Source organism: Ahaetulla prasina, chromosome 1 (genome assembly GCF_028640845.1).
Source record: "Ahaetulla prasina isolate Xishuangbanna chromosome 1, ASM2864084v1, whole genome shotgun sequence".
In the NCBI taxonomy this organism is placed as follows: domain Eukaryota; kingdom Metazoa; phylum Chordata; class Lepidosauria; order Squamata; family Colubridae; genus Ahaetulla; species Ahaetulla prasina.
The window spans coordinates 28,958,764-28,984,265 of record NC_080539.1 but is presented as its reverse complement, the minus strand read 5'-3'; the positions used below and the strand labels follow the sequence as shown (position 1 = coordinate 28,984,265).

Below are 25,502 nucleotides of genomic sequence, written 5' to 3'. Positions count from 1 at the left end.
CATTTGCACAAGTGGTGTGCATGTGTGCCTGCCGCTCACGCAGAGTGCACACTCTCACCCACTGCTCGCGCAAGTGAGGATGTATGCACGCGCTTGTGCTCACCGGCCATTTCCGCAGCCAGGTTGCAAACACCTCATGGCCCACTAGTGGCCCACAGGTTGGGCATCCCTGCTTTAAGGGATTCCACCATGCACGTCGCTTCACTGAGAAAACTGGCATTTTATTCCTATTCTGCTTTCTGATAAAAGATAATATTTGTAGCTCGGGGCTGAACTGTGGAGTTCTTGGTGCTCTTTGAGCTTGGTTATTTTCTTGCAGACTTTTCATTACCAAACTAGGAGAACATCATAATCCACATGAGAAGGGAATGGGATTTGCTCTAATTCATTTGCTCTCAGTGGTGTGCCCTTTGGTGTTGGTGGGAGTGGTCTTGGTAGTTTCTTAATTAGGCTACTGTTTATAGGTAATCCTCAATTTACAACCACAATTGAGCCCAAAATTTCTGTTGCTAATTCAGATATTTGTTAAATTTCTGTTGTTAAATGAGATATTTGTTTTACCTGATTTTATGGCCTTTCTTGTCAGTTGTTAAATGAATCACTGCCGTTTTTAAGTTAGTAACCAGGTTGTTAAATGAATCTGGCTTCCCCATTGACTTTGCTTGTCAGAAGGTCGCAAAAGGTGATCACATGACCTTGGACACAACAATGGTCATAAATATGAGCATTTGAATTTTGATCACATGATCATGGGGATGCTGCAAAGTTCGTAACTGTGAAAAACAGTCATGTCACTTTTTTCAGTGCCGTTGTAACTTTGAATGGTCACTAAATGAACCGTTGTAAGTCAAGGACTTCTGTACTGTTAGCTTGTTTGTCTGCATTGGTAGTTTTAACATTAGGCCAACGATCAAGAAGTAAATAACACCCCAATGAAGGAACTACCAATGCAAACAAGCTAACAGTAATGAGGACAGGCTTATAAATATAACACTCAAATAACTTTTGATGAGGGACTTTGATAGGTTTTTTAAATTCAAGTTGTTATGTTGACAAGATCACTTTCATCCACTTACCTACAGTTATCTCCTTTGGATCCTTTTTTAAAAAAATGTGTCAGTTCTTCCTGTTCTCCAGCACCAAAACTGTATTTTGCCCAAATATTTCATACTTGAATTTTTAAAGAATTCTTGGGTAGATGCCATCAGAACCTGAAGATTAGGCAGTTTCTCAAGATTTCCTCCTGGTATTATCTCAGTTTGCTATCTTTGTTTCTATAAACACTCAAAGAATTTACAGCAATTAAATATTAAGACCATAGAAGAATGAATCTGAGGGTGATTTCGATGGTCTAAAACTGTTTTCCTACTCAACAACTTTTAAATCTGAGGGAACCAGAAAGCAATGCTTCTATATAATTCTACTCCTCCTGGTCCTCTTCCTCCTCATTCTTCCTTTTGCTTTCCTGATCATTTTACCCTTTTTCTGCCAAGTTTGTATTCCAATTTGTTCTCGTCTTTAAGACAAGCTTTCCACTTCCTGAAAGAAAACTCTTATCTTTTAGGGTTTCCTGAACACTACTAGCCCTGCTGGCCTCTTCCTGAATTTGGTTGACCCTTTCTTCCTCTGTAGAATACACTTGAAAGAACACCTGGTGCTGTGAACGGATTTAGCCCCTTTTACACTTTTCTTTCAATCTCTTGTTGGCCTTCCCTAGTCATCCCAATGCGCTAAAGTAGGCCAAAACAGGGTTGCAGAGTTTAGTGCAGTTGTCCGATCCCAGCCATTGCATTACCATCTTGTGTGAAATGGGCTATTATTAAATCATAACCCAATTTATTTTTAGCAGAGACAGATAAGTGAGCCCAGCAACTCTGTTCTGCGAACCTCGATTTTGGGTTAAGGTGCCGGAGTGAACCAAATGTTTGAATGCCTCGCAATAAATCATTTTCTGGAATCACACAACACCCCAAACATAAATTAACCAAACAAGTTTGATTCATCCAACAGGCTACCCACAAAAGACTAATCAAGGTTACCCCCTGGCATAGTGTGTGAATGCAGACCTGGCCAGACATGGGGGGAACGAAGCTTGCAACCTTACTGGGGAATGTTTTGATTCTTTTGGCGGCGTCTCAGAATGGAGCGAGGCGGCCACTCCTTCCGCAGCCACCAGCTCGGCCCCCGCCTCAAACACGGCCGGTCTCCCCTCCTCTCCAGCTCCTCCTCCGAAGGGGCGGTCTGCGCAGGCAAGGGGAAATAGCCGGGCAGCACCGCTCGCTCGGTGTACTCCTGCCCGGCCCCTATCAGCCCCTGGAAACCTCTTTTGCACCCTCCCACCTGCTCCTTCCGCCCAGGCCACCCGCCTATAAAAAGAGAGGTTTTGGCGCTGGCAAAAAGAGACCGTGAAGAAAACGACCGAGGGCGCTTTTTAGCGCTGCTTGAAAGCGGGCATCGCGTTCTAAGGGCGCTCGGGTTAGACCGACCGGCCGGGACTTTTGTTCTCTGGACGAGGAAAGGGGCTTTTTTCTGAACTAACCGGGGGGCCCCGGGAGATCCATTTGCGGGGCCGCCATGGAGGTGAGCGCGGCGCGGACGTCGTCGAGTGACATCGCGGACCTGAACAGCCAAGACGCCCAGACGGTGTGCGAAGCGCTGGGCCGCTACGAAGAAACGCTTCGCGGCGCGGTTAAGGAGATCCACGTGGATATCCAGGTCTTTAAGAACGGCGTGGACCGACAGGTGGCCGAAGTGCTGCGCTTGGCCAACCCGCTGGCCAGCACCGTGGCCGAGCTCCAGCAAGAGAACCAGAAGTTGCGGACGCAGGTCGAGCATTTAACTCAACAGGTGGAGATCCTCAGCCGGGCAGCCGGACTCCCGGACGTCTTGGTCTCCAAGCCGGCATCTCCGACGGCATCCGTGGCATCGCCGAAGCTGGGCAGCGGCAGCGGCAACAGCAGCCGCTTTGCCAGCCACGCTAGACTGTCCCTTTTCAGCAAGAGTCAGGTAACAAATGTGTGGCAGGAGCGGGAAAGCGCCGTTCGTGAGACAGCTGCGCGCAGAAATAACTTGATCTCCTACCTCGCGTGGAAGGGATCCCTGGCGCGCTGTTCAGCCGGTCGGTCGGCCTCGGCCCTTCTGCCCCCGAGCTTCGCTCAGATCTATGGCTTTTCTCTTCCATCCCCCGACCTCCAGCGCCCCCTTCCCTCTTTCTTCCCTGTTTACAGGATTCCCTCCCCTCCTCCTCCCTCCCCCACCCCCGGTGCGATTTAACTTCTGCTTTGCAGCTCCACCCAGAAAGGTCGCAGATAGGAACAAGGGGGCTCTCGTACGCTCCGTCGGGGAACGTCCCGCGCTGCGCGAAGATACCACGCCTCCCCCCCCCCTCCCCGAACCTGGATCTTTCAATATTAACCGCATGTCCAGGGCGGAGCAGTGGAAGTTTTCTGGAGAAGTCACTGGGGCTAATTAAGCCTTTCTGCTCTTGGATTGGTTCTCTTGGGAATCCTTTTGGGTCCCATGCTGGGGCGGGTTTTTTGTACGTGTATGGAATCTGCGGGTGTTTTGTTGTGGACAGGGTTTGTTTGCGGGCAATTCGTTTTGCGGCTCTCCCACCCACCGCCCGCCTCCGGTTTTGAGGGGTGGGAGCACTCCCTGCGAGCCCCTTGACTTCTTGCGCATGACTGAAACTGCGCTAAGCTGCGATCCGGTTGCTGCTAGGCGGGGCGATGGTGGGCTAGGAACTTGGGGAGATCAGAAGGGGCAGGTCGCCCAAGCAAAAAGAAGCCAACCTTCTTAATCAAGCAGATTATCTTTCAAATAAAGCAGGATTTTATTTCGGATCAGGATTTCCTTAATTTACAGACTTGATTTCATCACTAATATCAAACAATCAGACACGGGTATAAGTGGGCTCTTAAGCGTGATCATAATATATCCTCCTGGCTTGGAAAGTTTTTCAAGACATGATCCTTCCGTAAAAGAATTGGAACAAATCCTCTGTTGAAGGAGAGATGGGAGAAGGGACAATAAGAAGCAATGAAATCTTTTTCTTCAAGTATGTAAAGAGTTTTCCTGTAACTAAACGTAACAGATTTGCTTCGTTTTTTCAGAATCAGTGAGTTCATATTACAAGGAAAGGTTTATATGAGGGCTGTGCTAATCACAAAACTTTTCAGCTTTCAATAAAACTTATTAGTCTGAAAAGATGCTATTGGATTCCTTCTGAAATAAGATGATCCTAGCTAATAAAATCTGAGAATGGAGCAAACTGCTTTGTTTCATACTGTAGGTTTGTGGTTCAGTGTGTTGTACAAATCTAGTAAGTTGTGTGAACCAGATTTAAGGTGCTTTATTTGTTTGGGCCTAATATTCTTTATGAATTTGTCGACTGGGATTATGTCTTACTAACCAGGTATGTTGTATCAACTCAGCCACACTCTTGTAAGGTGGTGATTCATTCACTAGAATCTTTTAAAGGTGAGCTAGGGTGCCAGGAGGACAGAGTGTTTTCTGCCGGAGGGAGTTAATTACGCATGACCTTTGAGACTGTCTCCAACTTTTGATTCCTCTGTGGTTGTGTGAATCATAGTTTTCTTCTTTTTCTCCCACAATTCCCCTGAACGAGACATAGCTGACTGGAGTAGCTGCCTCCTTTTTCTGCTTTAGCCTGTTGCCCAGAGATATTTGAAGTAAAGCAGTTGTGCAGACATCTGTCCAATGTGGAGTTGGCCTATTGTAATTCGCATAAGGGATTCCCTTTTCCATCTCAATAGGTGCTTTAGACAAGCTCTTGTCTCTCACATTTTCAGACTGTGAATTGGTTGTTTTTTCACCACACCAAGTCCTTGAAACCCTATGTCTGCTCCATTTGCCCAGTATGCTAAAATTGCTTTGTGTTCACCTTGGCTATTTTTGAGGCTTAATAATGTCCAAAAGTTATGGCTTTGAGTGAAATTAGAGAATGGATTAACTTTGTTCAGTAGGTTATACAGAGGGAGAAAATTACACCTAGATTATTTTATGAAGCTCTTAAAAGACAGTGGAAAACAAGAATGTGACTTGTTCATCCATATAAAGAGGTTTAGAATGACTGAGGACCATCAGAAAGTCTTCCATTCAAATAAGCATAATCAGTCCCCATGCATCTGTGATAGCTTTGATGATTTGATTATGTACTATCAAGTTTTTTCTCAACTCCTAGTACCTACATAGACAGATTTTCTCCATGACAAACGGTCTCTAATCTATTCTTCTAGGCCAGGGGTGTCAAACTCTATTTCATTGAGGGTCACATCAGGGTTATATTTGACCTAGGGGGGCCGTGGCCAGCATGACATCACTCATGTTGGGGACACCTGTGGTGGCCCAAACGCTCTGCCAGCAAAAACGGGCTCCCAAGCTCCGTTTTCAGCTGTGATGGCCTCCTGCAACCCTCTGCCAGCAAAAATGGAGCTCAGGAAAGCCACACGCAATTTCCAGGGTGGTCCCTGGGCCAGATCTAAGCATCCCACAGGCCGGATCCGGGCCCCGGGCCTTGAGTTTTTGACACCCCTGTTCTAAGTCTTCCAACAGTGCACTCATTGCCACTGTTACTGAATCCAACCACCTTGGTGCTAGTCATCCTCTTCTCTTTCCTTCTACTCTTTCCTGCATTAGAACTTTTTCTAGAGAGAAAGATCTGCCCTAAGTAGGATAATTTGAGTCATTTGTGCCTTGAGTGAGACCTTCAGGTTGTTTTGTTTGATGATATATTGGTTTGAATTGTTCGGTTGTCCATGGTATTCTCAGAAGTCTTCTTAAGCATTAACGTTAAAAAAAGCATCAATTCTCTTCCTAGCCTGCTTCTTCAAAGATCCAGCCAGGAGACTTAAAACCAGGATAGGTAGTTTTTGGTAGCTTGGGAATTACCCTTAACTTGCTTTGAAGGGGTAAAGGCTACAATAGATTTTGTGGTAATGTAAAGTGGGAAGGGAAAGAATTTTCTCCCCCTCCAATCTTTCCCTGGTGACTGAGGTTCAGTTTCCTTTTAAAGTAAGATAAGTCTATATAAAATTTTAGATACCATTTTCCATGTGTTTTGTGAATTGCTGTGCAGTTTCTAGAGAACAGTGGGAAGGTGCATCTGGTGCCAAAAATAACATTCAGTCTTGTATCTTAGATTGTTTACCTCTACTTTAAGAGCTGTCTGAAAGGAGCAAGGGGCTTGCACCATTACATCTCCTACATACCTCTTTTCAAAAATGGAAAAATATTGTCTGCTGGAGTGCTTTGTCCACACCTATCAGCCTGAGGGTAACTTACCACATACTGGACTGTGTTTGTACAATACACCCAACCCAGTTTCTAAAGGAACTCATTTGGGGGGTCTGAAATACATTTTTCAACCATAAATTATCTCAAATATCTGCATTTGCACAACTATGAAAACATTTACCAAGATTTTATACGTTTCATAAATGCAGCCATTAGGTCTTCTAATGACCTAATGTATGCTGTACTGTATAAACATAGCAAAGATGTGTCTTTGCATAGATCTGCCTTGCAAATAATTATCTCAGTGAAATGCCAGGGGTTGAATTGGAGGTCATGATTATGACAGGAAAAAGACACTTTACATATGCTCCAAGTACCGTAATTTTTCTTTGTCTTTTTTAAATGTACTCCAGGACACAACATAATGTATATACTGTTCAGATCCTAATCAGATCTGGTGTTGCAGCCTGCTGCCTCGTAAACTGTATGAAGATTGGTGGGATCCTGTGAGTTTATTTTCTAAATTTGGGCTGATGATGGCAGATGTAATAATTGGAAAGAGCTTTGGACTTGAAACATAAACTCTCAGTCATTTATTTCGCCTGTGAATAGAAGAATATGTGTTGGTTTGGGACATGGTGTCCTGCATCCATCATCTACCAAGGACATTTCTCAAACTGGAAATTTTCAAACTTGAGAGCACGGCGCTCTTCATCTTTCCCTTTAGGATTTACTAATTCTCTTTCTGGCAACATTCATATACCTACGCCCCTACCCATATAATCTCAATATATTCCTCCAACATTTCCAAATAGCTAGAAATTGACTCCTGTGCCAAGGGGGCCTTTATAAAATCTTTATGAAGCCAAATGTTATAGAAATTAGGTAGGGCAAACAGACAGACTGGACTGTCTGTGGAGATTCTCAGTCATCCAGTTCATGGTTTTCCCAAAGGAGCTTTTTCAAAAGGCAACTGGACTTCCTTTGCTTTTCCTTGAAGACCAAGAAAGCTTCAGTTCTGGTTCGCTCAAACGTCTTCAAGGAAAAACAAAAAAAGTACATTTGTCTTTTGAAAAAGCACCTTTGAGGCAGACCTGTCAAGCTGTTTTTTTTTTCAGACTAAGCAACACTGAAGCTGGGATAGCTCAGGCAATAGAGAAGCCTGTTATTAGAACACAGAGCCTGCAATTATTGCAGGTTCGAGCCCGGCCCAAGGTTGACTCAGCCTTCCACCCTTTATAAGGTGGAATGAGGACCCAGATTGTTGGGGGGGCAATAAGTTGACTTTGTAAAAAAATATACAAATAGAATGAGACTATTGCCTTATACATTGTAAGCCGCCCTGAGTCTTCGGAGAAGGGTGGGGTATAAATGTAAACAAAAAAAAAAACAAAAAAAAATAAGCAAGAAAAAATAAGAAAGAAAAATAAGAAAAATTAATTATCGGTGCCAAAAAAGGAAACATAGCTAAAAGACGTTTCACCAGACATTCCATGCATAGTAGAGAACGTTATCAGCCTTATTTGTACCTATGCCACATGCACCATTCTCTACCAAGCATGAGTAAGCTGGATTTAAGCACCAGACCATGAGAATATATAGTAACAGGATCCCTACTGTTGAGTCAACTCACAAGGCTTATCTAAAAATTTCCTCAGCAAGGCAGGAAAACAACAACCCCTTGGCTCTACTGTGTTTGACTACCCATAGTTATAGTCTTTGGCAGCATTTATACATCACCTTTAACCAGATCAGTTGACTACCAAGGTAGCAGCTGAGTTCGTTCATTTGTTCAGATTCCGTATGCTCTCTGGAGAGTAGGTTCCAGGTAGCTCTCTTGTTAGTAATGGTGACTTGATCCCCTTTCCCTAAATAATATTTTTGAAAGTCTTATCAAGTAGTGGCCTTCATCCTATTTTGTGGTGGTTGAATTCTGAAGGTTAGTCATGCATTAGATTATCTTTGCTAATTTCTGCTCAGTGAAGCTGGTGTGTTTGACAAAGGGAAAAAAGCTGCTATAGCCCAGTTTCAAGAGGTTTTGACTCCCCGCATTTAACCCTTTTTGTTTTATTTTTTAATTTAGAAATGAGTTATGGGAACAGTGAACGCACATTTCGGGAATGGCCAGCAAAGGAATTTTGGGGATTTTCTAAATTTCTCTGTTTCTCTGGCCAAAAACTGATTAGCCCCTCCCTGTAAACTCCCAGAGAAGCCCATTATGTACAAGTCAAGATGGATGTCATCAAATCATTGATAACCTGACCAGCTGGGGAAGGGCCATAGTTGGTATATTAGCTGCAGTTGTGAAATTACAGTTATCACAGCTACCGTGTTTCCCTGAAAATAAAACACAATGGAAAATAAGCCCTAGCATGATTTTTCAGGATGCTTGTAATATAAGCGCTATCCCAAAAATAAGCCCCAGTTAAGATCAACAGCTAGACAGACTCATTTAGCACCGTATTCCCCCGAAAATAAGCCCTAATGCATCTTTTGGAGCAAAAATTAACATAAAACCAAATTAATATAAAACCCAGTCTTGTTTTCGGGGAAACACTATCATCTAGAAATGAAGGGCTGTTTCTGGGACTGCAAAAAATTAAAATAACCACTGAGGAGCCTCTAAGAGATCTGGATTTTTGCAGCCCAGATCTGGTAGCTCCAAGATCTGGAATAAACTTCAGCCATGAGTATTTATTAATGTGCCAAGCTATCCATTACTAACTCACAAATGCAATACCAGTATTATTTGAAGTGTTAATAAAATTAAGGGAGTCAAGAGTGCCCAATACTACTTCCAAGGATATTGTCAAAAAAAAACCCAAACCTACTTCTATCCAGGTAGTCACCAGGAGACAAAATTATCTTTAGTGTCCAAATGCCCAAATGTAGTAACTCTCCTAGTTTATATGAATTTTAAGTTCACGATTTGACTACCTTGTGTTCTAAGGAATCTAAAGAGAATAAAGCTGGATAACAATTGCGTTCATAGTGCTGAAAAATGCCAAGACTCATTTTTTTTCATCAAACTCATAATTTTTAGTTGAATTGGTGTTACCAAATACTGTATTGATCTTTATTTAATTTATTTAATTAATTAAATTTTATTGAATTAAAATTACATTTAATTGTATTAAAATTAAAATACAATCTTAAAATACAGGTTAAAATTTGTTTTGTGCACGAAAAAGCAAGCTATAAACTAAAAAGTGAGAAGATAGTCAATACTATTATTACTTAGTAATACTATTATATCATTTATGCTTCTACTAAGAAAGTTATCTAATTGGGTAATGAAACATCTGCAAACTAACAAACACATTCTCAGCCCCCAGAATTCCAGTTATATCTCTACTTTCCTTTAGAAACTGGGAGGAACAAATAAGAACCTCAAACAAATGAAATGGGAGAGGCAGGCTATCCTTTGGTCCTCTTAGTACTTGTTTTAGTATCGTAGTTCTACCATATCAAGGTTGCCAGAATTCATATGACTAATGGATGGCAGGAGTTTGATCCTGGAGTCCTTGCTGCCATCTAATAGTCATTCTGACTTTTTAAATTGGGGTTTTAATAATATTTTAAATTTTTAAATGTTTTAATTATCATAGTAATAGTTCATTTTAAATTCTTTTAATTGTATATATTCTGTGTTTTATTTTGGCTGTACACCGCCCTGAGTCCTTCGGGAGAAGGGCGGTATAGAAATTTAATAAAATAAAAAAATAAATAATAAAATAAATAATGGATGGCAGGAGTTTGATCCTGGAGTCCTTGCTGCCATCTAATAGTCATTCTGACTTTTTGCAACCCAGATCTTATTTCTAAGTGTCGTTGGTATGTAATTGCCATTATGTTAAGATATAATACACTTTGTTTGTTTGAATACAGCATGTTATTCAAACAGAGCCTTTTTAATCAATGTTAATATTGAGCATATTGTATAATCCCAGCCACATGGTTGGCAGTGAACTGGACCACCTGGGTAAGTGATGAAGTACCATTACTGATGCATTTTCCTTATGCTCTTAATTGCCCAGATCCTCCCAACATCATGCCAATAAATGGAATGGCGTTCAGGTCTGTCCTTCTTCACAAAATTGTCTCTCAAGGTTTCTTTTAGTCAACAGACTAAAATCTGGCTGAACAACCAGTCTAAAGTTTGACTTCCATTGTTTATCTCCTTGGCTAGGACGTTTTCCTCCTTCATGCAGCCTCCAGCCAGAATCTGGTGTGGATTTTTTGAGCTCAAGCAGGGAAGCAGTGCACTGTCTCTATGCTGTATTATTCAGGTGGTTGCGGCTTGGAACTATGGTAGATGTCGTGACTATTTAACAGTGATGTCATCCTAAGGAGCTAGGCCTCATTCCTGGCCTTGGGGAGAAGAGAAAGAGCACTGGCAGCTGGAGCTCCCTTGAACTGCCATCAAGTGCAATAAACATCCTCTCCATTTCTATCAATGTGATTAATGGCTTTTCTGGGGAATAGTCCTGGTGTATGTTACGCCAAGTGGCACTGAAGGCTGACAGCTGCAATGGGATATGAAGTAAGGATTTTTGAGGGATGCGTATTTTGTTCCTGTAAATCTGTGATGGTCTCGTGAGTGATTCCCAAGTTGGTTGGAGCTTAACTCCAGCATTTTAATCTTACCGTGATGTGTGATGATCCTTCACACTTGGAAACAGCTGTAGTTAAACTTTCTGCACAAGAAGGAAAAAGATCAAACTGGTTTGGATGCCTGTTCACAACCAGCATATAAGTTCAGGAGAGCTAATCATGTTCCCTTGGCTTATTTTGGCTCTAGACTAGTTTTTATGATGTTCTAGGAATGTTGCTGTTGAATGAAGTTTTATTTCACTATTATGGGCCTCATCACAATTTCACTTGATGCTATTAGGTGGAAAAGAATGGATTCAGAGCTGACCTGGCCATCTGAGATTTCCCTCTGAGTTTTGAGCGACTGTGACTAGAATAGGATCCCACCATTAATGCCTTCTATAGTCCCTAAGTCTAGGTAGTAGCAGACATTACCCAGAGCTCCTGTCATCCGCTGCTTGCAAAGTCTGCTGTCACCAGTCCATTTCTGTTGCTTTGCTGCCTCAAGTGCTCCTTTTACTTTACCTGGCTCTCAACATCAAAGGCACTGAAGAGATGCTTGCTCTTTTGGAAGGAAGCATAATAAGTAGCTGTAACAACCATCACCGTTTCCCCTGTATCCTACCCATTTCTGAACTTGGATATTATTTCCTGAGCTGATATTATAAATACAGAAATGGACAACCTGGCTGTTGCTAAAGAAAATGCTTTGCACATGCTTAGATCTTTTGTAATTGTCCCCTCAGTGTCAGAAGCAAGTTTTAAAGCCAAACCCTAACTCCATATATATGCATTTTGGAAGTAATGTATCTTTTTGTAGTACGATGTGAATTTTGGTCTGATAGCCTATAGTTCTGCAGGTCATTTTATGATCATTTGTTTCGGGATGGAATTAGAAGAGAAAGAGGAATAAAGTGTTTAACTCCTGGATTTTGCATTTGAAATTAAATTTTAAATATATAAAGAGTACTAGTTTGAAAACCAGGTAACTGCTACATCTGCATAACCACAGCTTGTAAGATCGGCTTTTATTGAATAAACTATAACTAACTTGTCTTTGAAGGACATCGCAGCAATAATGTTAGTAACAATTTGCACATGTGATTTCCTCTGGTTTATTTTATTTTGTAGATAGCAAAAACAGAGATGTAGATAGGGAGGGAAATTTTTTTTTATTCAAAAAGTTTTACAGAAAATTTCCCACCCCCTTTCCCCCCTCCCCTCCCCCCTCCCTTCACAACCCCCCTCCCCCCCACTTCCCGGAACGAGCACAAGGTATAGTTAAAAATAAAACAAACAGATAGGGAGGGAAATTTGTAGAGTTGTGATTGCAAGCTAATCAGAACTATGAAAAGTCAGATTCCGTTACAGGTTTGTGGAATTAATTTTCTTATTTTCTGACAGGAACCCAATAATGTATTGCCTAATCAATTAGGGCTTTTCCTGTATTTGTTCAATTGGAGGTTGTAATCTGAAAGAGCATTTGTTTTCAGTTGCTGACTCCTCCTCATAATATTATTCCTTCCCAGGTTTTCAAATGCCCTTTCCTCTCCTGCCTTTCCAAATGTTTGTTCCATCATGTTTTTGAGACAAGGTTGCTGTGACTACTGCAGATTGCATTGGTTCTTTGGTTTTTAATGTTCAGATCATCAGTTTATGTATAACTGTATTGCGATTCATGGTTTTCAGTCTTGGTTTAGATTATGTAAAAGATGATCTGTTTATCTTGTCTATTAATCTTCTCTGTTTTAATCCAAGTGTAGATTTGGGGAATTGTACATTGCCCCAGGTTGACAGGCTCTTGAGCCCTATAAACAGAGCTGTCTGAGGGAAATTAAAAAATTGTCAAGATGCAGCCTTGACTGTATGATTGAAAGCCCACCCCATTCTAATATGCATTGCTGCTTATTGAAAAGTGTGGGGCTTTGATTGCTTGGTCAAAGCAGCCATCTTCAGTTCTCTCATCTCTCCCTATAGATGCCCCTGCTTGTAAATTAAGAAATAAGCTTGTCTGTTTCTTGGGAGGTTCAAAATGGCCTCTGCTTCAGAAACTCTCCTGTTCGGGCATTATTTGGTGTAGTGGTAAGTGTTGTCAGGCACAACGAATCAGGGTCGTCTGTTAGATTGCAGCATAGAAGCTTTATTCAAGCCCATAGACAAAAATCTAGCAGACTAAAGTTCAACCCTAAATTAGCGCAGGATAAGGGTCAATGGAATTCTGGGTGGATTGGACTTGGACCACTTGTGGGAACCTAACAATTCTAAGCTGATGACATGCTTAACTCCACTTCCCACTCCAGCTCTGCCTGCTTTTCTCCCACAAGTGTAAAATATGAATGGATGGCAACAACACTCCTTCTGGGCTGCAGGTAATTCATTTTTAAATGCCACAACTTTTTATACTTACGAGTTTAAGCCAGGTTTAGCCAGTAATGCTACTCTATAGCAAAGTCCAGCCTCCTTCAGTCCCTCTCCTTTAGGATGGGCAATGCCAGTTTGAGGACAGACTTGCATCCTTTTAGTCAAATGTTATTGAGGATAATATTTTCAAACAGAGTGGATGAAATTCAATTAAAATTTACAACTGAGGAACTAAAGTAGTTGATTTACAGGAAAACAAATCAAATGTACGCTGGGGAACAGCTTTTATTCTTGGCCTCAGAGGAGATGGATTTAGATTTAATAACATTACTAGTACCTCATACATATTGTATGTTATCTTACCTCCCGATCTTTTTTAAACAAACGTAGCTACAAAAACATAAGTACATGTTCTGGTGGGATGGCTTTAAGCCACTTACTTAGATCACATATTGCATTAATCCATAGGTTGTATAACCCATATTTTATTAAATAAAACACCCACTGTAAGCCATAAACCAGGGTATGTAAATCACAACTGGCTGGGTTCCCAGAATTGACTAAGCCATAATAAAGTTTGTTCTTTTAGCTTTGTGTATTTTTTGAGCACAGCCGCAAATTCTCATCAGTCTACTCTAGGCACTTCTCTTCCCTTTCAACAGTGCAATGCACCCTCTTCCTTTTGGCAAACTTGGAAGTTGGGGGTTTCCAATCTGGGATAGCCATCTGCTCTCTTTGGTGTTTTCTACACATACACACACCCAAGTAAATGCTTGTAACAGTGTGCATTATCTTTTTACCTTTGCAGAGCTTGGACATTGAGGATGAAAAGAACTTTATGAGCAAAAGAATTCCTGATTCAGCCATAACTGAGAATGGGCATCAGTTGTCAGGAGGTAAGGAAAGGAAATCTTTTTAGTGAGAACATAAATCTTTACCCGTTTCTGATGCAGTGAAAATTAAACTTGCTTTTGGAGTTGATGTTGCACAGGCTCTGGAAGTTTGATTCGCTCTTTTTTTCCTGCCTAGATTACAGGAAGGAAAATATCCATTTAGGCTAGGGAGGAAATAAAGAATGTCTTCTAAATCACTAAATATTTTTGATGTTTACCACATTGAGCTTAAACCCAGATGGATGGCCAGCATTCTGTTAACAAGTTATAATGGTTCAAACTGAAATAGTATTTCACATTTTAGGAGAGGGTGATTTTTTTAAAATATGTGAATAAGACCATCATATGTAGTATCCTATTTAGTATCATATTTAGCAACTACCTCTGTTTAGTGATCATTAGCAAATACGATGGTAATAAAAAAAAATCTGAACAATGTGCACATTTACAACCAAATTTAGTATGCCTGACAACAGTGCGAGAATAAGGCTGCCATAGCTTTACCTGGATAAGATGGCAGCAACCACTGTTCTTTGCAGCATCTTCCTCTCTCAATTAGAGGTAGTCCTCAACTTACAACAGTTCATTTAGTGACCATTCAAAGTTACAACAACACTGAAAAATGTGACTTATGACCGTTTTTCACAGTTACGACCTTTGCAGCATCCCCATGATCATTGATCAAAGTTCAGATGCTTGGCAACGGGTTCATATTTATGACCTTTGCTGTGTTCCAAGGTCATGTGATCCCCTTTTGCGTCCTCCTGACAAGCAAGGTCAATGGGGAAGCCAGATTCACTTAACAACCAGGTTACTAACTTATCAACTGCAGTGATTCACCTGTATGTGTTTATTTAGCACCCATTTTGCTTAACAATTTGGTCTTTGGAGTGGAACTAGTCATTAAATGGGGAGTGGGTATATAGGAATGATTGCCTAGATAAATATTAATCCATTTTTAAAACAAGACATTTATTGAAAACAAGAGTCCTTGGTTGTTTTCTGGCAGATGTTTTCTTGCAAACAACCAAGCTCAGAGAGTACCAAGGATGCCTCATTTCAGCCCTGAGCTACAAATATTCTCCTTTCTTTATTAAAAAGGCAGCATAAACAAAATCATGGATGTCTTTTAAATAAGTGAAAGAAAGCCCATGATGAAAGCATAGATTTTCTTGGTTCTATATCTGAGCGTACCCCAATAAACATCAAAAATGTAACTTACTGGGCTGTACAGTCAGATAAAAGTTGGAGATTGGTGTTGTTGTTTATATGCTGTAATCAGGCAATTAGTTGGCCATTTACTTACTCTGCTTAAAGGAGTCTCATATTTGTGGTGTTTGAACCTTCCTTAAATGACTATTCTAAAAAATATAGTATTTACAAAGAACTCCTTGGGAAATTTGAGACAGTGTAGAATTCTAAATTTAAAAAATGATCCCAACGTAGTTTTACTCTTTTCTTCACCAGCCCTGGCTAGTCTCAACCAAGAAACACTCTTCTCTTTATTTTTCAGATTCTCCCCTTGAGGCACATGCTCCAGCCATGTCTTCACGGATGCCCCACCAGCCTGTTACTGCAGTAACTAGAGTATCGGAAACGTTTTCAGGAGAAACGGTTGGATCGCCAACTGTGCCAAACTCTCCCGGCAGACAGCAGAGCAATGCTCATAATGAGACTGTGTCCAAAACATTGATTCAAGCAGGTAAAATAATTCCCATTTATGCAAGTCTAGCTGTGGAAAGGTATCTATTAGCGCTATGCACCCTTTGAAAATGATGTGGAAGAAATGCTTTTGAACTTCACATGAATACAGTGCCTCTCTGCTATTCATTAAAGCCGTTCTCTTTTCTTCATGTCTTAAGAAACTACCCTAAGAGTCATATAGTGGGAGCACTTTTATTCAGGATTCTGCATAACCCCTGAAAAAAAAACTGTGCCTTCTTTAATGAATAGCAGAGAAGTTCTCTACAAGACTCCACATATGATGGAATTACTGGAAGTGGTTTTCATCAGTAACCCAGGAGTGTCCCATTGCATCCATTTCCTCACACATCTCTTTAAAAATATCTTAGATCTAAACCAGTGGGGAAATGTGAGAAAAGAAAACATAACTTTGTTGTACATTAAAATTGGGCTGGTCCTTTTCTTTTAAATGAAAACATCAGAGAAATATGGCTTTGTTCTGGGAAGTGTTATTTCTCACAATGCATTCCCACAACATATTTAACTTGGTTACAGAATTAAACCATTTTCTGGGTTTGTACACTCACATAGAATCTCATTCTAGTCAAATAGGCTGTTGGGCAAATGCTGATTTGCCTTTTGACATGAGGGATCTAACCTGGCTTGATGGGTTAATGCAGTGATGAAATCCAGTTTGTTTTACTACTAGTTCTGTGGGCATGGCTTGGCGGGCGTAGTGTGGCTTGGTGGGCGTGAGAGGGGATACTGCAAAATCCTCATTCCCACCCCACTCCAGGGGAAGGATACTGAAAAATTTCCATTCCTACTCCACTCTGGGGCCAGCCAGAGGTGGTATTTGCCGGTTCTCCAAACCACGTAAAATTTCCGCTACTGGTTCTCTGAACTGCTCAAAATTTCCACTACCAGTTCTCCAGAACCTGTCAGAACCTGCTGGATTTCAACCCTGGGTTAACGGTCTAATTTTGAGTTCTGATTTTCTTCTTCTCTCTATAAAACAAAATGACATTTTTTGCTCTTTGTTAAAAGAAAAAGAGGTGAAAGGTGCTGGCAGTTCAACCGTGAGCACTGCGAAGAACTGGAACATGAGTTCAGTGAGGACAACAAATGCTTCCTTTACCTCAGGTTGGCAAATGTGTTTGCATATATTTTCATTATGTTTGAATAATACTTTTCTATGCTATTATACCATGGTATGGAAAAACTGACATGATAAATAGGTTTCCAGAGGCCTCCATGTTCAGGTTCCATACATTACCTTCAAATATCTGAATTTTAAATACATTTCTTATTTTAATGTTTTATATTGCATTTTAATTATATGACTGTAGGCTACTTAGAGTCACCTTGGTGTGATAGGCGGCATAGAGTTTTAATAATAGTTTTTTTTTAAATGTTCAACAGTCTTTCTGCAAATGCTGTCTGATTGACATTTGTATCGGGCAGCTGTTTGGCTGAAGAACAGGTGCCCCTGGCTGAAAGATGAAGAACCTGGGGACTAGAAGTTGTATGGAAACCAGGTGGCTTGATTAAAGTGGAAGCAGAGAAGTCCGCAAGATCAGAGGGAGTTGACAAAATGATAAAAACAGTCCATGCTGTTCTGAAACAAGCTCTACCCCTTTAATTTGTGCATTGTGTGATATCATGACGTACAAACAAAAGGGGTGGAGTTTGGAGGGGGAGTTTGCTTTCCTCTTCAAAATTAGCAGGTCGGTAGACTCTTGGTGCATGGTGAAGACATGGGCTGCTCTTCATCATAACACAATGCCATCTTGCTGATTTCAACACATGCTTATAGCATCATCAGCTAAGGAACTTCTGCCTTAATGTGCCTCAGATGGGCTTTGATCCTAGACATGGGTGTCTGCAACGGATTCCACAATGTTGAAGTGGATGCAGCAGGGCAATTGAAGCCTTGCCCCTGTTTATCATGCGCTGTGCGCATTGCATATGTGGAGAAGGCGATGGGACTTTCATCTCCAGTCACTCCTACTGTTTTGACATGATTGACTCCCTTCTGCATCCACTCCAACTCCAGATGCCACTGAGAGAAATAATAGGATTCTGCATGATTCAAAAATTGATTTGGCGGACTGCTTCAGACCTTGTGAAAATGAGCACAGCACCCTTCTGTGTTTTATCAAAATAGACTTGGGTTTGTTTGTTTTTTAGGCTTCCATATAAATCTGGAAAAAAAGTTGCTGCTATCTAAGAATTTTTTCAGTGGGTCAATTTCTTAGGGCCATCTTTTTTTCAAGTTCAGGCAGGGGTCTGAAAATGAGGTGGCTATTTTAATTAGCAGAGAAGTTCAATGCTTACCCAGAGTTCAAAGCATTGTTTTGGAATCATTTTCAAGTCCTAAATGTGCTGAACTACATAGTTTTTGATGTAGTCCAAATATATTTGTATGGTGACCAATAAAAATCTGAATCTATTTTTTTAGGAGATTTTGATGCATTTGTCCTTAATCTTAATAATATAAGCAATCTAAGAAAATTATCTGAGTACTTTATATCCTGATCCAGATTAAGCATCAGTTTGCCTTTCCTGGGTTTGTAATTCAAAGGTGAAATTACCTAGTAAAGAATTCCTCTCATATGACATTGGTGGATCGATCATCAGCACCAGTAAATTGCAAATCCCAGCTACTTCTCTATTCAGAGCATGATTCCCTCTCCCCCTATACACAAACTTGGTGTCAGGCATTCTACCCACCCCCTCAAAAATAAATGCTGAAGGGTAATGATCTGGGAGAGACCCAATTTCTTTATTTAATTTTCTGTGCAGATAAATTTTCTTCGGGGACAAAATCCACATCGACTGTAAACTATGGAAGCCAATCTAGTGAAAGGTGAACATTCTTGGATTTGCAAGTATCTGCTCTTTGGGTTTTATTGTAATAAGGGCAAAGCATGAACATGCGGTTCGGTGGAACAGACATCGGGGCCTTTCTCCACTGCTGACCTGTGGAAAATTTGTACTACTATGAAATGTACTGTCCCCATTTCCTATTGGGTGGAGGGTGGAGGGGAATCAGCCCGCTGCTCAGGCAAGTTGAGCTTCTCACATGCATGCCGGCCTGCTGTTCAGGCAAGTTGAGCTGTGTGTGTGTACCAGCCAGCCACTCACGTGACTTGGTTCCAAACAGGCCATGGACGGGTAGTAGGCCACAGCCCGGGAGTTGGGGACCCCTGTGTTAAAGTAAGAAGGGAAACATGACTTCAACATTAGTATAGCTAAGAAGCCTTAAGCAGTAGGATGTGCCAAGATGAAACTAAATTAACAACACAAGTATGGTAACGTCATATGCATTGCCAGTGTTCCATACTTGTTTCCCTCTAAGTTCATAAAGTTTGCATGATGACATCCTTGTGTCCATGTTATCATTTGCCCTCTGCTTTTACTCCCTGAAAATGTTTTGAAGAAATGTTTGTGCTATGGTCATGGCCAGTTGGAAAAGGCTCATTGGTTTGGTTTGTTTAAACAGGGTTTGTTAACTAAACAATATTTGGCTGTAGCTATATCTCACATCACATTAAGTCATCATGTAGGAATTGAGTGTAGCACAGTTTTTTTTTTAATTGGGAAAAACATAAATGAGAAGCTAGCATGTTAGAATATAGCTCTGCCCCCAAGCATAATCTTTATTTTCAAGAATGCCTGTCGTGTCCCACTCCTCCGCTGACGGCTGGGTCAGGGAAATCCGAATCAGGCTTGCCTCTGCAGCTCTGCCCAAAGTCCTAGTAAAGTCCTCAGAGCAGGCAGGAGACCAGTAAGTGACTTCAGCAAGAAAAGTTCGACTTTGCCTGACTCAGAGACTGCCAGAAAGCAGATCCTTTATATAGGCCATGGGGTGTGGCTCCATGACTCAGCACTCAATAAGGCCTGCCCCTCCCTTCCTTCTGTTGCCTCTGCCTATCCAATCTTCTGATGCGAGGGTCACTCCAATCAGCTGTTGGAAGTAAACTTTCCTCAGGCTCACATACTGTGGAGGAGGGGGAGGGGTCTAGCTGCTCCGTTTGCCTGGGCATGGAGCCAGGGCTGGGGCCGGGGGATGCTCCCTCCTCTGCAGCCTGCTTGGGCATGGAGCCAGGGCTGGGACCGGGAGGTGCCCCCTCCTCTGCAGCTTGTCTGGGCATGGAGCCAGGACTGGGGCCGGGAGGCATACATTCCTCCGTGTTCGGGAGCAGATAAGCAGACCCCGGCTGCGGTGAGAGCGGACAAGACACAACAATGCCTCTGGGCCTAAAGATAAAGGGTAAAGGTTCCCCTCATACCTACATGTTAGTCATTCCCGACTCTAGGGGGCAGTGTTCATCTCCGTTTCTAAGCTGAAGAGCCAGCACTGTCCTAAGACTTCTCGGTGGCTGGCATGACTAAATGCCAAAGGCGCACAGAACGCTGTTACCTTCCCACCAAAGTGGTCCCTAATTTTTCTACTTGCATTTTTACATGCTTTCGAATTGCTAGGTTGGCAGAAGCTGGGACAAGTAACGGGAGCTCATCCTGTTACATGATACTAGGGATTCAAATCGCCGAACTGCTGACCTTTCTGATCAACAAGCTCAGCTTCTTAGCCACTGAGCCACTGCATCCCCAAAACTCTGGGCCCTACATAGGAATAAATAATAACAGAAAACAAAAATGGTAGGAACTGCAACCTATTTAGATGTAATTTCAGCCTTTGAAAAAGTGGTCATTGGTTTTTTTTTTACTACGCATATCTTCCCTGGCTGCTGTGTTTTGAGAGTGCCCATGTCATGGTTTTAAAATTTTAGATATGCCTACTGATCCAGATTGTGTGTACAATATGTAATGGACCTGATGTAGCATACTATATGAATCCACCTATTGTATTGCATCCATTTTGGAGAACCCAATGGGTCATCCTTTGCAACTGTGTTCTTTTGAAATGTATTTTCTGTCTTTTTTTGTGGGGGCAGTGTCACCACAAGCCAACAAACCCAGGCTTCAAAATCTCACTCTTCACCTTCTTCAGTCCATCGACAAGTGGAAAAGCGAAGGGAGCTGGTGAGATCTCAGACTCTTCCCCGGACCTCAGAGACTCAGTCTAGGAAAGCACTCTTTGAGAAGTTCGAGCAGGATACTGGAAAGTACGTTGCTCCGTTGGGTCCAGGTCAACTTTTAGAGAGTTAGTTCAGGGAAGACCTGAAGGGGATCTAAAAACAGCTGACTTAAATCAGGTCACAGTTTCTAGCCTAATGGTTTGCATTTGTTTGTCTGCAGGACAAGGCTATGCCAGAAGCTCTGTTCTGTTAACAACATAACAACTTTTAAGAAAAATGTAAAATTGGCTAATCCTAAGCATAGTTTAGTTCCTACTTTAATTTCAACAGTTTACTTAGGCAGCATCTTTAGTTGACGCAAAACAGCACAAATCATTGCAATGTTCTCCAACCAGCATGCAGAAAAAAAAAGAGTCTTAAAAACATTTGTTTTACTTATGCTAAAGTAAAATGTGGAGGAACTGAATGGAAGAGAAGAGATTCAAATGGGAAGGTAAAAGCTAAAACTCCCTCAGTTTTCTGATGCTCATCACGTATACAGGATAATGATATTCAAATGTGACCGTTCCTTTGTGATGAAATAGGAAAATTCTAGGCAAAGGAGCTGGTTTTTCCATTTAAAGTACTACCTCTCTAGATGACAGCATTGATTCCTTCTCTTTGTGTCCCTCATTTGTCCAGGGGGAAGAGTGTAGGCCGGACCAAACTCAAAAGATCCCAGAGTTTTGCAGTTGCCAGTGCCAGCAGCATCAAGCAAATCCTCTTGGAATGGTGTCGGTCCAAAACTATTGGCTACAAGGTAGGTAAGGAATTCCCTTCCCCCCTTCTTCACTATTTCACTTTGTGAACCCATATGAAGTAGTACAGCTTCTGGTTCACCACAGATATTTGAATTCAGGCTTCTCTACCCCAACTCTGTCAGATTCTTATCCTGAATTACAGTACTTGCATTCTCCTTCTGCCCTGCCACCCTCCCACCCCCACTCTCTCTGTCCTCCAGCACATAGATCTGCAGAACTTCTCCTCTAGCTGGAATGATGGGATGGCTTTCTGTGCACTGGTGCACTCCTTCTTCCCTGAAGCATTTGAATACCATACATTGGACCCCACCAAGCGCAAGGAGAACTTCGAATTGGCATTCACAACAGCTGAGTAAGTAGGATGCTACGGCTGTGCGTTTCCTGCTCTAAATTTATAGTAATTGCACAGAGCTCTTAACCTCCCTTGGTTAAGAAGGCTACACTTTTAAACCCATGTCTGATAATGGAAAAACACGAGGACATTAATTTTGAGAAAAGTTTTGTAAGATGGTGGGTTGGTACTTATCATCTTGGATGATAGTTTTCCTCCATTTTTCGATTTTCAATTTTTCCAAATTGCCTTCCTTCCTAAATCTGATGCCTTGCCTCCCTTTGTAGAAAAATGGCCAACTGTGACCGCTTGATTGAAGTGGAGGACATGATGCTGATGGGCCGCAAACCAGACCCCATGTGTGTCTTCACATACGTGCAGTCTCTCTACAACCATCTTCGGCGCTTTGAATGAATCCAGGAAGGCCATGACTCTTAGAATGGGACTGCTCCACAGCTGCTTTTGTGCTAATGTTTGGTGCTGCTAAACAGCTGCTTGCATCCCTGCAGAGGGAAGTCCCAGGCCGCTGGACACAGCCACAAGCCAAAGAGAAAGAAAAGATAAAAACAGTCAAGGTTCCAGGGCAGCTAGAGCTCTTGCTGAAAAAATAATAATGATAGAAGGCCGGCAGGTCCTTCCTTGTTCTCTCTAGGCAGCTGTGAATAGAGATTCTTGTTCCAAGAATTTCCTTTTAACTATATGTGCAAGCTGATTTGACCAAATTGACCTAGAGGGATAATTCAAGCATGATCTCCTCCTCCCTGTCTTTCTTCCATAGATGTCTCTCAAAAGTCTGTATGCTATGTCTTATCATTTGTGGGCAGCTATGCTATTAGTTGCTTTGTATGATATTCCCCTTCTTTTCCCCATTCCACTTCTTTATGCTCTGGAATTCCTGGGATAGATTAATGCAAAGAGACAGATTCCAGTGTGGATAGTTTGAAGGCTAATGTGCAAATTCTCCTGATCACGGGAGCTTCCTGCATACTTTTAGAATTCAGTTTGTTTCCAAAGGCTGCAGTTTTGAAGCCTGTTTTCCTTCAAACCAAAAGACTGGCTTGTACATTTTTTTAAAAAAAATGCTCTTGTAATAATGCAGGATATTAACCTGCATGACCATAACTGACACTTCACCACAATCTGCTTCAGCATTATTTTCCCCCAATATCTGTTAATCTGTCACCTGAAAGCTGCATGCTGAATCTTGCTTTGGACCCACCTGAAACTGAGCTCAGTGAAAAAATGAGGACTCAGTCAGGCGATATTATCTGATGCTGAAGCCGGTATTGGCAACCATGTGAGGGTTATCAGATTTAGCATTTGGGGGGTGGGGGAGAGGGGGAGAGATTTAGGGAAAAGAAAGTCCACATGAAAGGTGCAGAGAAAGGTAACAAAAAAGGGACAAATGAGGCAGAAAGGCCACAAAGAAAGGTGCAGTGAGGCAATCTGGCTGGAGGAGAACAGATATATTATTTTTCCTACTTGTGAGGAGGAGTTTATTTTTTTAAAAACTATTAAGCCTGTTATAGGTGTACGTTATGATGTAGGATGTAGGCTCTGGGGGACGCAGAAATGAGAGTTGTGAGATGCATAACTCTGAGCCCTGAGGTTGCTCACTCCTGCAAGAGAGCAAGAATACTTACCCCAAATAGCTACGGTGATGTACAAGGACTGTGGAGAGACTCTTATGGGCAGATTGTTGAAATTCTGCATAATACTTGCATACCTTAGTCTTCTGGTCTTGAAGGAATGAGGAGAATTTGCTCTTTATCATATACATCAAATTCCCAGGAGGTCATTGCCAGAAAGGAGACTGATTACAGCAAGAGCACCACTGAGTCCAAAATGTTTCTCCAAAATATTTGAATTAACTGGTGCCAGATACATCAGTCCTGATGCATGCTAACTGAGAATTCTGGACCATACCAGATTGGTAAGAGTCCTCCTAGAAGCAATTGCTCTGGTATGTGGGAGAATTGTGCTCAGTAAAATAAGGAAGAGGCTCCAAATCTTCCAAAACTATCGTGGCTAAAATGGAGTCATGGTTCAGATTAGTCCGGGCTGGGAAAAGTGTTTACATCCATCCATAAGAAATTGTGCTGCACTTAGACACACCATTAGAGAAACAGCCAGCTAAAGTGCAGCACATTTCTAATCTCAGTTTTGGGATTTGCTTTTCACATCTTGAAGCTATTTTGAAAATGGTCTCAAGTATTATACAAGGTTTTGCACGAAAGCAAGTTGCCTAGTATCAGCATAAGCTGCTTTATATGACTGACCCCCGCTGGCCACTCGTTAAGAGTTAAATACTTAGTTCTGTACGCTGGGGAAATTAACTTTGTCTCAAACATCCTTTGGATTTGGGCTCAAACTCCTCTAAACCCATCATTGACTAGACTAAGCTATTTACGCAATATTTTAATTTCCTCTTGATCCAGTTAACTGTGTTGTGTGATTGGGGACAGTGTGACCTGAATCCTAGGGTCATGCAATTTTCTTAACACGAAATTCAGATTAACAAAACCCAATTGTTTGGTTCACATAGCATCTTTTGCATGAAGAAACCAAATTATGGTTAGGTTGGTGGCCTGATTTATACAAAATGTAAGATAAGGGCAGGGATTCCAGCACATTTAATTTAGCTTCCTCTACCATGTCCAATTATGTATGCTTGTGTATGTTCGGAGCAGGGTGTATGTCATAAGTCATGACTTTATTCAAATGAAGAAAATAATATAAATTGGACATGACTGGGAGGTTATGGAATTTGCGCCATTTGTATAATGAAACTGGCTCGTGTCCCATCATCCTGATTTTTACGGACATCTATGTAATCACAGCTATTTGGCTATCCTGAAGCAGCAGGAATAGTCGTGTGTTTTGGGGTGAATTAGTGATTTTTAGCTGTCTGGCCCACACAACTCTGCCACTACAGACCTCCTATCAACTTCTTGCCAAGGTGTTTCCCTGCACAGTCAATAGCTTGCTCAGAGCAGTTTCCTGCCTTGGGGCTGTACAGATGGCCACTATAAAACAAATAAAATAAAGGCAGCTTTGTGTCTGGTCCTTTTTTTTATTCTTAGGAGCAAAATACATGAAATTATAAACAACTCATAAGATGACAAAAGATAATATAAGCATTAGAACAGCTGATCCTTCCTGAAAGGGTGTGTGAACGATGATTTATTAAATTTAATGTGGCCATCCATTCCAGTGGACTCTCAGAAGTGAGTTGCATGAAGAACACAGTCTTACAGATATTTTAGCTGGATTCATATTAGTGGTCCATGGGATTTAAAATTATGAATTTAGTGGTCCCTGAGGTCTGAAAGGTTGGTGACCCCTGCTTTAGATACTAGGCTTCCTCATACCAAATGTAGCTTATATGACCTTTCCAGAAATAACAGTTTGGCAGGAGAAGGGGCAACTCCTTGTTTTTTATGTTAAGCCTGTTGCTATTATTACAATATTTGGAAAGAAGAAAACAGCAAACCTTTTGGTAAACACTTGGGAAAGCTATATGGATTTATTTATTCAAGTG

The 25,502-nt window shown here is 41.5% G+C and overlaps 1 protein-coding gene across 2 annotated transcripts; it reads left to right on the top strand.

Annotated features, from left to right (window-relative positions):
- Window positions 1-2,302: 2,302 nt before the first annotated feature.
- Window positions 2,303-25,025, top strand: SMTNL2 (smoothelin like 2). Of its 2 annotated transcripts, XM_058164605.1 has the most exons (9): window positions 2,313-3,006; window positions 14,018-14,105; window positions 15,616-15,804; window positions 16,833-16,928; window positions 18,591-18,654; window positions 20,747-20,917; window positions 21,512-21,629; window positions 21,831-21,982; window positions 22,249-25,025. In XM_058164605.1, exons 1-9 carry the CDS (start codon window positions 2,575-2,577, stop codon window positions 22,373-22,375), a joined length of 1,437 nt encoding a protein of 478 aa, XP_058020588.1. In that variant the 5' UTR covers window positions 2,313-2,574; the 3' UTR covers window positions 22,376-25,025. The 2 variants fall into 2 exon arrangements, with proteins under 2 accessions (XP_058020589.1, XP_058020588.1); XM_058164606.1 differs by lacking the exon at window positions 22,249-25,025 and having other exon boundaries at window positions 2,303-3,006; window positions 21,512-21,633.
- Window positions 25,026-25,502: the final 477 nt, after the last annotated feature.

What these genes read in the sequence shown, in the direction of transcription:
- SMTNL2 (XM_058164605.1), top strand. Translation starts at nt 2,575, where the DNA reads ATGGAGGTGAGCGCGGCGCGGACGTCGTCGAGTGACATCGCGGACCTG. An exon ending in GGAAGCCAATCTAGTGAAAG is followed by an intron (nt 18,655 to 20,746) that starts GTGAACATTCTT and finishes TTGTGGGGGCAG; the next exon opens with TGTCACCACAAGCCAACAAA. An exon ending in TTGGCATTCACAACAGCTGA is followed by an intron (nt 21,983 to 22,248) that starts GTAAGTAGGATG and finishes CTCCCTTTGTAG; the next exon opens with AAAAATGGCCAACTGTGACC.